We start from the raw sequence: 12,648 nt of genomic DNA, 5'->3' as shown, positions 1-12,648 counted from the left end.
ATATGAATCCATGTTATAGCTGAATCTACTATAACATTGGATACGAGTTAAGGTTATGGCTGAAACTAACGTAACCCTGAGATTTATGGCTCAAGGTTATAGTTGGAACTACTATAACTTTGAGTTGCGTGCCAAGTTTATGGTTGAGATATGTATAACTTCAAGTTGTATACATTGAAGTTATAGTCGAGGTTACTATAACCTCGCATCCAGAGTTCATGTTATGGTTAAGGTTACTATAACATTGATCGTTAATACTTGCTTCACATGTTATGTGGTGTTCAGTTATATTGTATGACAATATGTGTGTATGAGTGGTTGGTTAGTCTTATTCATAAGATAAGTAGGGTAGTCAGTTATACTATCCTATGAGTTGAGTCGTGATGTTGTTCACACATGTTGGTACAGTCAGTTATACTGTGCATTTGTTTGTTGGCTAGTTTGAATAAATGACGGTAGTATCAGTTATATACTATCGTAATGAACAAACGCTACCCATCGGGGACTGGTGAATGGTCTATGGCCGCGGGGGGGGGGGGGAGGGAGGGAGGGGGGCGGGTAACATAGGCAGTGCGTTATACGCTCTGTTCCCCGAGTGTCGTTCGGTGTACAGTTATTGCATCGAGAGTCTGGCAGTGGTTACACGCTATACATAGTACCTTGGAGGCAGTGCGTTATACGCCACACCGATGGAGGCAGTGCGTTATACGCTCCATCAGCTAGAGGCAGTGCGTTATACGCTCTAGCAGTTAGAGGCAGTGTGTTATATCTCTTACGGCGTTCGCTCTATTCAGCTATGCTTTGATAATAGCTTTGTTCCTTTCGTGGATGTGGGTCATTTATCGCTACTAGTCTTGTAAGTGGTCATGGTCTAGTGGTTGCATATGGTCTAAGTTTTCATGATTGCATCCGTCTAAGGGCGATGAAGTTAAGTTTGTGTTGGATTTCATGAGTATAGATGATCTCACATGTTTACTGGTTTTACATTTCAATTGTTAATGATTGTTGGTTATATTCAATTGTTGTAAACATGACTGGGAGAGCATCTAGTTACTCCCGACTGATTGTCGACCCCCATTCTCAGGTTGTTCAAATGATTACTGTTTTGGATGATATCTTGCTGGGGAAGTACTGTGCGGCGAGATGAATAATAAATTACGAGTTTGTTTTCATGTTTTGAGAACCTTTGAATAATGTATTAGTTTGTTTTGGTTTTAGTAGCGAACCGGATTGGTCAGGTGTTTCCGCCACCTTGACCCTTTTATCATTTTTCTTATATTTCTAGAGTGTGTGAGTAGTTGTTTGGAGTGGTACTTAGGTTCCACCACTTATAACGAGATTTTGTTCTTGCAAATGGTGCGTAACGCGAATGGTGAGACCGATGCTGATCGCATCAGGACACTTGAGGCGGCTTTGGCATCTATGGCCGAAGGTTTCACTTATCACCTCAATAACAATAGCAACAACCATCCACCGCCGACAGTGTTTGATCGCTTTGCTGGTCACCGTCTGTAATACTACGGTTTTCTATGTCTATGGGTACTCTATCGAGTGGGGCTTACTCTGTCGAGTAAGTATCTTTTTACGCAAAATAGTAGCTGACCTGATGGGTACTCGATCGAGTACGTGTGACACTCGATCGAGTAAGGGGCACTCGATCAAGTAAGTGCGTATTACGGGTTGTTTCAGCCGGGTTTTGTTAATAACGCGAGATTAATATAAAAGGCTTCCGTCATTATTCTTAATCACTTTTGCTTTCTAAAACCTTTCAAGAGAAAAGAAAAGGAGTTACGTAGTTCCCATTCATCGCGTTATTAGCAAATCCCAAGGCTAGGATCGTCGGATTGTGTTGCTCTTTACATCGTTGAGTTCGTCGCGTCAAGGGTAAGATGCTTGTATAATTTTTATAATGATTTGTTAAGTTTGTTTAAAACCCTAATTGGGTAGGTTTGGGGATTTTGGGAGGATTGTATTTATTAAGTTATAATTGTATACATATGTGTTATAGGAGGAGGATTCGTTGAGGAACGTTATTGATTAGCTGCTGTGACGGCCGTGTGATTGCTATTCCAGGTAGGGTTTCCCTACTCAGTATTGTTTACATGGCATTGTTGATAATTAATTGTTGTTGTTGTTGTATATCATATTAGTATTGGGTTTGGTAATTGTTGGTTGTATGGTTGGTTGTATAACTGTCTGTGGTTTGCGAGGTGCGTCCTCGGCTGAGTGAAGTCACTTACGGGAGTGGCTTCATGCCCTTGATTCGCCTTCTGTGGAACCCGCCACAGAAGGGATGTGCACATTTAGGAACTTGGGTTTATCGCTCGGATGAGATGAGCGGGGCTCAGGTGGGAACGGCTGCGGTCCCCCACTGGCCGTGTGGAATACTTGTTGCGATGAGTATTCTGGCAGGACTACACACTTTAGTGTGTAGTCAGGTGTGTGGTGATATGATGAAGATTGGGTTGGTTGGATTGGATTGTTGTATTGCTTGTGTTGTATCGTTTGTGTAATCAGTACTGACCCCGTTTAATTGTTTCAAAAACTGTGGTGATCCATTCGGGGATGGTGAGCAGTTATTGAGCAGGTATGAGATGGATTACACGAGGAATAGCTGGGACGGAGTCATCACATGAGTCACTAAAGTCTTCCGTTGTGTCATGAACTTAGCTTACTTTATATCGTTTGGTTTTGGAACTTCTGTATTGATTTTACAGTTTGGTTTTTTGGACTTGTAATCAGTTAAACTCTTTTACTTAATTAAGTACGTTTCGTTATTGTCTATTTGATATACATTGCCTCGGGTAACCGAGATGGTAGCACTTCCATGTTTGAAGTGGTCCTGGTAAGGCACTTAGGGTATGGGGGTGTTACACCGTCCTCCTACTTATGATGGTGCCAATGATCCTACTGCTTTGGAGGCTTGGATTCGAGAGATTGAGAAGCTATTCCTCACTATTGGTTGTCCTGAGGCTCAGAAGGTGGACATTGCCACCTATTATCTGAAGGACAAGGCCGACAACTGGTGGGCTCTTGCTAGAGCTGGTCTGGAAGTTCAGCCAGGATATGGTTGGACTGTTTTCTCTGAGGCTCTGAAGAAAAGGTTTTATCCTGAGGAGATGCATTGGCAGAAGGAGCAGGAGTTCCTTCATTTGCAACAGGGTACCATGACCGTTGTGGAGAACACTAACAAGTTCGTGAAGCTATCACGATTTGTTAATTCTATGGCTATGGATGAGGTGTCTAGGACTCGTCGCTATGAGAAGAATCTGGCTCCTAAGGTCTGAACTGCTATGTCTGGTATTCCTTCGACTTCTTTCCAGCAGGCTTATGATCGTGCTCTTAGCATTTATGATTCAGTTCTTGCTACTGAGGCTGAGGAGAGTGCAAAGAGTAAGTTCGTGAAGAGGCCTTATGTTGCTCCTAGTGCTCCCCAGAAGAAACAGAAGTATGAGGCTCGTCCGTACACTCCGCGTGATCAAGGTCAAGCTAAGAAGGACTGGACTTACATTAAGTGTGGAAAGGCGTACCATCCGGGTACGAATTGCTTATCTGGTATTCCGCTCACTTGTTATACCTGCAAGGCTCCGGGACACAAATCTGTTGATTGCCCCCTGAAACCAAAGACGGAAGCACCGAAGGTTGATGCACCGAAGACTGGTTGAGTGTTCGTTATGAGTCGTGCTGAAGCAGATGCTAATCCAGATGTGGTTACGGGTACTTTTCTGGTTCACTCTTTATCTGCTTTTGTTCTTTTTGATACGGGTGCGTCGATGTCTTTCGTATCCAAATCCTTTTCCGTCCGGGCTGGACTCACTTCCTCATCATCCGTTGATACCTCTATATCCCTTCGTATGGGTGAGATTGTTTCTTGCTTCGTTCTGTTCAAGGACGTACCTGTCAGTATTGCAGGGGCGATCCTTCCTGCCGATCTTGTCCAATTCAAACTAGGAGAGTTTGACGTGATTTTGGGCATGGACTGGTTATCTTGCTATGATGCTAGGTTTCTGAGTCGTGATCAGAAGATCGTGCTTAAGAATCCTACAAGTTCGAGGGTTTCTTAACAGGGTGTTAGGGTTACCCCTTCTGTTAAGTGGGCTTCTACTTTGAAGATGGTTAGCATGGGTAGAAAGGGTCATCAGATCTATCTGTGCAGTGTTCAGGATGTTACACTAGAGTTGAAGTTAGAGGATATCCCTGTGGTTAAGGAGTTTCCCGATGTCTTTCCTGAGGATCTACCTGGTATTCCTCCTGAGCGAGACGTGGAGTTCTCGATTGAGTTACTGCCTGGAACTGGTCCCATTTCGAAAGCTACATATCGTATGGCACTAGCTGAGTTACAAGAACTTAAAAAGCAACTTTAGGAGATGATCGATAAGGGTTTTATCTGACCTAGTGCTTCACCGTGGGGTGCTCCTGTTTTGTTCGTCAAGAAGAAGGAAGGTAGTATGCGGTTGTGCATCGACTATCGTGAGATGAACAAGGTTACTATCAAGAATAATTGCAGTACAAGTGTGTTTTCTAAGATCGATCTGAGGTCTGGTTACCATCAGATTCCAGTTAGGAAGAGGATATTCCTAAAACTGCTTTTCGCTCGAGGTATGGTCACTATGAGTTCGTGGTGATGCCATTTGCGTTGACGAATGCACCTGCTGTTTTTATGGATCAGATGAACCGCAATTTCAGCGAGTATTTGGATAAGTGTGTCGTGGTGTTCATAGACGAGATACTGATTTACTCAAGAGATGAAGTTGAGCACGAGAGTCATCTTCGTGTTATTTTAGAGACTCTGCGTAAGCAGAAATGGTATGCTAAGTTCTCGAAGTGCGAGTTTTGGCTAAGAGAAGTTACCTTATTGGGTCATGTGATATCTGGCGTTGGAGTTATGGTTGATCCATCGAAGATTCGAGCTGTGGTCGAGTCTGAGAGTCCAAAGAACGTGAACGAGGTCCGAAGTTTCCTTGGTCTTGCTGGGTACTATCGTCGGTTTGAGCATGATTTCTCTAAGATCGCGAGAGGGGTGACTCAGTTAATGAAGTAGGAATCCAAGTTCATTTGGACTGAGGCTTGTGATGCTGCTTTCCAGGAGTTGAAGAAAAGGTTGACTACCACTCCTGTGTTAACTCTACCAGAAGAGGGCATTGAGTTCGATGTCTTCTGCGATGCGTCAAAGTATGGTTTGGGTTGTATCCTGATGCAGAAGGGTAAAGTTGTGGCTTATCCTTCCCGTCAGTTGAAAGTTCATGAGATGAACTATCCGACTCACGATCTTGAGTTAGCAGCAATGGTGTTTGCACTTAAGCTTTGGGGGCACTACTTGTATGGAGTCTCTTGCAACATTTATACGGATCATAAGACCTTGAAGTTTATCTTCACTCAGAGAGATCTGAACATGAGGCAGAGACGTTGGTTGGAGCTGCTTCACGACTACAAGGTTGAGTTGCAGTATCATGAGGGTAAGGTAAACGTGGTTGCCGATGCTTTGAGTCGCAAGGTATGTCATGCCATGAGATCCGTGATGGTGTTACCTGATGACTTGAGTCGCGAGTTCCAGAAGATGAGCCTTGAGGTAGTTCTTCCTGGTACTTTAGATTTGAGTGCGATGGTTGCTGAACCCGAGATCCTTCATGAGATTCAAGTTAATCAAAGAGAGGATGAATTCCTATAATGAGTTCGATTCGCTATTAGCGAAGGTCGCGCCAAAGGCTTCGACGTTGGACCTGATGATGGTCTGCGATTCCAAGGTCGTTGGTGTGTGCCTAGCTGTGAGGTCTTAAAATATAACATTCTCAAGGAGGCTCATAGTACTCCCTATTCGGTTCATCCTGGAGGTGATAAGATGTACAAGGATATGAAGCTATGGTTTTGGTGGCCGGGTATGAAGAAAGAGATCACCGAGTTTGTGATTCGTTGCCCGATCTATCAGAAGGTCAAGTTTGATCATCAGAGACCTGGTGGTCTACTGCAACCCTGGAGATTCCCACCTGGAAATGGGATTCGATTTCGATGGATTTCGTCATGAGTTTGCCGAGGTCGCCGAGAGGGATGAATGCGATTTGGGTCGTGGTTGATCGTTTGACTAAGGTAGCGCATTACATTCCGATGAAGGAGACTTGGAGTCTTGAGGAACTAGTGAATGCTTATCAGCGATATATCATTCGTCTTCATGAGGTTCCTAAGGATATCATCTCCGACCGTGATCCGAGGTTTTGTTCTCAGTTTTGGAAGAAGCTGCAGTTGGCTTTGGGCAGTGATCTTAAGATGAGTACGGCTTTTCAAACTACAACTGATGGTTAGACTGAGCGTACGATTCAGACGCTTGAGGATATGTTGCGAGCTTGTGCTTTGGAGTTCCAAGTTAGTTCGGAGAAGAGTTTACCGCTTGTGGAGTTCTCCTACAACAACAGTTACCACGCGAGTATTCAGATGGCTCAGTTTGAGGCACTTTATGGAAAGAAGTGTCGTAGTCCTTTATGTTGGGACGACTTTAGTGAGGCTGTCATTCGTGGTCTAGAGTTGGTTCAGGAATCGATTGAGCAAGTGAGATTGATCCACGAGAAGCTTAAGGCAGCCCAGGATCGACAGAAAACGTATGCAGACTTGCGGCGTAGGCCGATTGGATTGAAGTTGGCGATAAGGTTTTTCTTAAGGTTTCGCCGATGAAAGGTGTCAAGAGGTTTGGGATTAAGGGCAAGCTTAGTCCTAAGTACATTGGACCTTATGAGAAGCTCGAGAGAGTTGGCGAGGTTGCCTATAGGTTGGCTTTACCTCCGAATCTGTCAAAGGTTCACGATGTTTTTCATGTGTCGCAGTTGCGTCCTTCTCATGTTCTACAGGCTGATGTTATCGAGGTTGAGCCTAACCTGACTTATGAGGAACGACCTGTTCCTATTTTGGAACGTCAGGAGAAGAGGCTAAGGAATAAGGTTGTACCTTTGGTGCGTGTTTTGTGGAGGAGTCAGAGGTTCGAGCAAGAGACTTGGGAAACTGAAGCGTCTATGCGAGAGAAGCATCTGCATCTTTTCGAGTGAGGTAGTTCTCTTATCAAGTTTCGAGGACGAAACTTGTTTTTAGGGGGTTGGATTGTAACACCCCTAATTTCCATAATATATTTCCTTAATTTTATTTTCCCATATTTCATATTTTATTTTCGGGAAAATATATTTGTCTTGCGTGTTGTGCTTGTTGGGCTCGATTTTGGTGAAGACCCGCTCTTTTCTTGGGTCTCACGTGATTTTTGGTGTAGATGGGTAAGTTTTGGGCCTAAGCTTGAAATAAACCCATAAGCTTTTTTATAAATAAGAAGGGAAACCAAACCCTTGCAATTCTTTTCTCTTATTTCTCAAAACCCTAAACCTAATTCTCTCCTCCTCCTTCCTCTCTTGGGTGCCGTGAGATATCCTTCTTCCTAGGGTTTCGTGCTCCTCTTGTTCCTCCTCTCTTCATCATCTTTCGTGCCTAGATCGATCCTACTCCTTGGATCTATCTTCTTCGTAAGTTTTATGTTTTTCGCGTAGTTTATATATATATATATTTACTATATATATTACTATAGTAGTAATATCATGAATATTAGATTTAATATTTTAAGGATACTAATATATTTTACCTAGTTAGTAATTATATTAGTGTTAAGGGTAAGTCTTGGGTGCAACTAAGAGGAGAGTTTCTAATTTGGAACTTTGGTTTTAGGAGGATCATCCTAAAGTTATTAAGCTCAAGAACAAGGTTAGGAAGGTGTCCTACCTTGTGCCCAAATAAATCGGTCCACCATTTTATAAGGGTAAAACCGTTTTTCTCCTTATTTCATTTATTTACATATTGCATACAACTAGATCTATTATTCTAAATTAGTGAGTAATTTAGAAACTAAATAGAGGAGTCTAATTAGGGGTTAAAGAACCTAACAATTGGTATCAGAGATTTGTTGATGCATACAAATCATTTTTTTAGTTTTTTACGAGTTACTCCCTCCTATTCACAATAAACCTCCCATTTCATTTCGGCACAAAAATTAAGGAAACACACTACCCCACCATATAATTAAATTTGGACCGCATAAATACACTACCCCACCATACAATTAAATTTGGACCACACAAACACTTACCAGAAAAGGAAATAGGGAAGTTATTGTGAATAGACGGAAAAGGAAATAGGGAAGTTTATTGTGAATAGGAGGGAGTATTTGATGACTAAAATAAAAATTGGAAAATTTGTGTAAATATAGTATATACATGAAATTTTTGATGCATGTATACATTCTGGTCCTAAAATGTTTTAGGTCATTTTAGATGATTTATGGAATTTTATTGCTTATTTTTAATAATTTATTGGATAATAATAACATTTTAATGAATAAAATGGTTATTTAATAACTGAAAATAGTTATTTACTGTTCCTGGTAACAAAATTTAAATATGATCTCACATGCATTTTTTACTTATTGTATGTAAAATTTGAAGTTAATGTGATTAATTTTGCACGATTTATGATTTTAATGGTTAAAATGGAATAATTCGAGATTATATAAGCTAAAAAATAGCTAAAACCAAATTTATGGCATGAAACTTTTCCCCAAAGCTGCACACATATTTAGAACATCAGATGTGAAAAAGAAAAAATAATTTTGTTAATTTTGTGTGTTTATTGATTTTTATGTGATAAAATCGATAAAAGGCAACTTTATTAGTCATAAAATTAAATTCGAAATTTTTGGTTATTTTTATGTTTTTCCAGGATCTAGAAATCATTATAGTATGTTCAAAATTTTGATTTTGAATTTTTCATAATTTTTGTGATTAATTTGGAATTAAGTTGTAAAAATTATGATTTATGCTGTTTATTCATGAAATAAATTAAAAATGCTTTGTGATCAATTTTTATTGAATTTTTGGGATCTTCACTACTACAAAACTCGTTATGGACATCAGTCGATGGACATCGGATTATCTGGAAAACCGATGTACATAACATGCACATCGGTTCTTTGCAAAAAACTGATGTGCATATAATTATATGTAAATCAGTTGCGTTAAAAAACACATGTCCATTATTTCTGATTTTAAAGGACATGTGATATTTAATAAAACTCATGTCTATATAAAAGTCATGGACATGGGACATTGCATTTAACCGATGTGCATCTAAAGTGAAAATTATAGGCGGCAAAAATATTTGATATCCGATAAAGTTATTAAGGGCCACACAATCAGATCTCTCGATTCATATCCTCAATTCCTCATGTCGCCTATTCATTTCCTCAATTCATCATTTCTCTCACAATCATATACGAAGATCCTTCAACGCCGTCGTATTCCACCTATTCATCTCCTTCAACTGTCGGCCGCCAATTCATCACCTTCAACGCGATTAAATTATGTTGCCAGATATCGTCACCTACCTTTACCCGATATGGTCTTTGTCTCGTCTACTAAGTATGTATTTTCCATCCATTTTTATATTTTTAAATAAAAATCATTGCAATTACTCTTTTTTCCTCTTTTAATCTAATTAATATTTCAATGAATTCAATTTTTTTTAATCATTTTAGGGATTAGGGTTGGGGTTTTCTAATCATCTTAATCGAATATTTTAGTTCAGGGATTTGGGGTCAAACACTTAATTCTTTTACTTCTGAAAAGGATTTGTGATTATTCAAATTTATTTACTTTGAATTATTGGGTTTGATGGCTGTGTATTTCGGCATTAATTTGTGATGGTATCCTTAAACAACACTATTTTCACCATGCTGCTCACAACCCACCCATGCTCCTCTCATCAAACCATTTGGGGTCTCAAGGATTACGCGACATGTCCAAAGCTGATAACAACTGGACCCCCTATACGAATCACAAACAACTCAAATACGTGAGGACATTGTTGATTGATAATTATGATAGCTACACTTACAACATCTACCAGGAGTTGTCCGTCATCAACAACGGTATCTCCTTCTACCTCTTCCATCCCATTCTTTTCTTTCTTCTCCCCGTCTTGCTTTATGTCCTTCCTCGCTTTTGCTTCTCAATGTTTCAACTAATATACACATTCTAGTCTAGACACACTGTTTTTGTCTCATCTCATCAATCTACTTTACTACTCACTGCTTTCTCTGTGGGTCAAGCTTAATATCAGTGCCTCCAGTTGTTGTGCGCAATGATGAATGGACGTGGGAACAAGCGTGTTTCTATATATAAGAGGAGAGAGCCTTTGATAACATTGTAATATCTCCTAGACCAGGTTCCCCAATGCATCATTCTGACATAGGTAAACCTACTTAGCTACTTAACTCGTTTCTCTAAAAATTCCATTCATTTTCGCTTTTATTTCAATGCCGTCATACATATGCTACATCACTTATACGTAGCACCCAACTTTTGTATGAACCATCCTTTCCTCTGATTATTTAAATCTTGACTTCCACACTTATTGTAGAAAAATGAAAACTACTGTATATTACTCCCTCCGTTCACTACATTTCTTCAAATATGAAAGGAGGAATGTAACGAAATCGCTTGCACAAAGGGAGTGTCAATTAGAACCTATCGATATATCTGAATGCTTCTAGTCACATAAAACTTAGCAGCAAATTTCTTTGTAGGCTTCCATATTGGGCCATATGTTTTGAAGCACACTATTCCATAACATGTACTTTTAGAATTGCCCGCTAAAAACTTATTTCCTGTACTCTTGATATTTCAGGATTATGTCTCCAGCTGCTGCATAATTGCACCGACATACCAATTTTAGGTATTTGCCTTGGCCATCAGGTATGTCTTACAACCTTTTCATATCAATGTTTAGTAGAAGTTATCATTCTGGCCCGGCCTTCATGTGGACTATGAAATAACATGTACTATGAAATAATGCACGTTTCATGTCGCGCATTTCGTATAGATGTATCATATGGTAATTATATAGTAGGACTACTTCTTAGTGTGTTAATAGTGTTGTTTGATCTTACATGTATTCTATTTTATTCCTCTCTTTCTTTCTTTATATGATCTTCCACTTATTTATAAATCTAAGTGTAAAATCGTCTTATACAAGTATTTGCGTTTATAAATTATAAGTTGGCAAGTTTCATTGCTTATTTCATTTTTGTGGGGTTTAATCTTTTCTCAGGTCTCAACTTTTACGTGAATCCCTTGCTAATAATTGGGTTATGAAAATGGATGACAATCATAGAAGAAGTGGTCTGTAAGATATTTTCAATGAATGAGGCCAATTTTAATGGTTGTCTACTGGAAAACAATGTTTCTCGATGATTGAATATAGCATTAAAAAAATGTACAGTCTGCCAATCCAAGGCAGTAAAACGAAGGTATTATCCCTTTGTTTAATGAAGATTGATCATCATTTCATTTAGTCTAGTTCAATTAATCACAGTTTATCCTCAATCAAAGTTTACATGTAAGTTTTAATAAGATTGAGACCTTTGCTACCACCTCTTAGCTTACATATAAGTCTTAAGCCTGCTATATTTAGGTTATAAAAGAAGTGCCCATTTTGAGCTGGTATCTCAGCATGTGTACCATAATTTATTTATTTTTTTGGTTTTTGTTCTTTGGAGGCCCAGGTTTATCAAACCAAACAGGTGGTGTTGAGCATTAATTAAAGTCACTATTAGGAGTATTGCCTAGGAAATTTTTGATGTGAAATCAAGTTTAATGATGCTACTTTGATCATGGAGAAATAAGCTAATGCATTCGAGTAGAATATGAGTGTTGCTCAGGGAAAGTTGTTGATGGAGAGAAATCATGGTCCAGTTTGCCAAGTATGGTCCTAATGCTGAAAAAATGTATGTTACCCTTCGGATACCTCTATTTTGATTTCTGTGTTTTTGACGTGTAATCGTGTGGTATAAGATTGCTGCTTATGTAGCTGAGCTGCTTTTGGGATAGAAGGCATCTGCCTTGTTGATTATTGTGGCCCTATGTGTCTCGTTAGTTATATAGGATCTTCTCTGTTGATATTTTGTTTTCTCGTTAACTTTGTTGTGTTGAACCAGATTCTCATGGTAATATGCCCAATCGGAGATGAGCAAATCTGAGGCTGCCAAGTAGTCTTGTCTCTTCGGCCTTTTTTTTAAACAATTAGTCAGTTTACATATCGGTTTATATTTTTGTATAGGTTAGTCGTCTAAGTAAATTTGACACATTATGAGATGAAATTTTTTTGTAATTGGCTTTGGATAACCGATTGATTGTATACAGATATTTTTTGTTGATTATAGAATCATTTTGCATTGTCATCATGCCTACGACTAATATGGGCAACAGCGTAATATTTTTTTTTTTATAAAAAATAATAATTATAGACATCGGATTTTTGCAAAAAACTGATGTCCATTGATCAAATAGACATCGGTTTTCCTAAAAAACCGATGTCCATTGATCAAATAGTCATCGGTTTTCCTAAAAATCCGATGTGCAAATTTTAATGGACATCGGTTTAAAATCCGATGTCCATTAATCCACAATGGACATGACCAAACTCTACATCGGTTGTGTATCCGATGTCCATATGGCGAAAAGTCCGATGTCCATTACAAGTTTTGTAGTAGTGCTTGGTCATATTCCAGAATATACAAAATTTGGATTTCGAATTTTTCCAATTTTTTATGATTTATTGGGAATTATTTCT

The 12,648-nt window shown here is 39.2% G+C and overlaps 1 protein-coding gene and 1 long non-coding RNA gene across 2 annotated transcripts; both read left to right on the top strand.

The window, feature by feature from the left end:
* Positions 1–2,861: 2,861 nt before the first annotated feature.
* On the top strand, positions 2,862–6,022 carry LOC141618654 (uncharacterized). Its single transcript, XM_074435744.1, has 7 exons — positions 2,862–2,981; positions 3,060–3,281; positions 3,891–4,047; positions 4,722–4,948; positions 5,087–5,209; positions 5,381–5,461; positions 5,795–6,022. Exons 1-7 carry the CDS (start codon positions 2,862–2,864, stop codon positions 6,020–6,022), a joined length of 1,158 nt encoding a protein of 385 aa, XP_074291845.1.
* Positions 6,023–9,207: 3,185 nt separating this feature from the next.
* On the top strand, positions 9,208–12,004 carry LOC141621631 (uncharacterized). Its single transcript, XR_012532516.1, has 4 exons — positions 9,208–9,946; positions 10,138–10,269; positions 10,705–11,326; positions 11,576–12,004. It is a non-coding gene; the product is annotated as an uncharacterized LOC141621631 (long non-coding RNA).
* The last annotated feature ends 644 nt before the right edge of the window (positions 12,005–12,648 follow it).

The sequence above is a fragment of the Silene latifolia genome, chromosome X (assembly GCF_048544455.1).
Source record: "Silene latifolia isolate original U9 population chromosome X, ASM4854445v1, whole genome shotgun sequence".
NCBI classification, from domain to species: domain Eukaryota; kingdom Viridiplantae; phylum Streptophyta; class Magnoliopsida; order Caryophyllales; family Caryophyllaceae; genus Silene; species Silene latifolia.
This window is presented reverse-complemented; position numbering and strand designations above follow the sequence as displayed.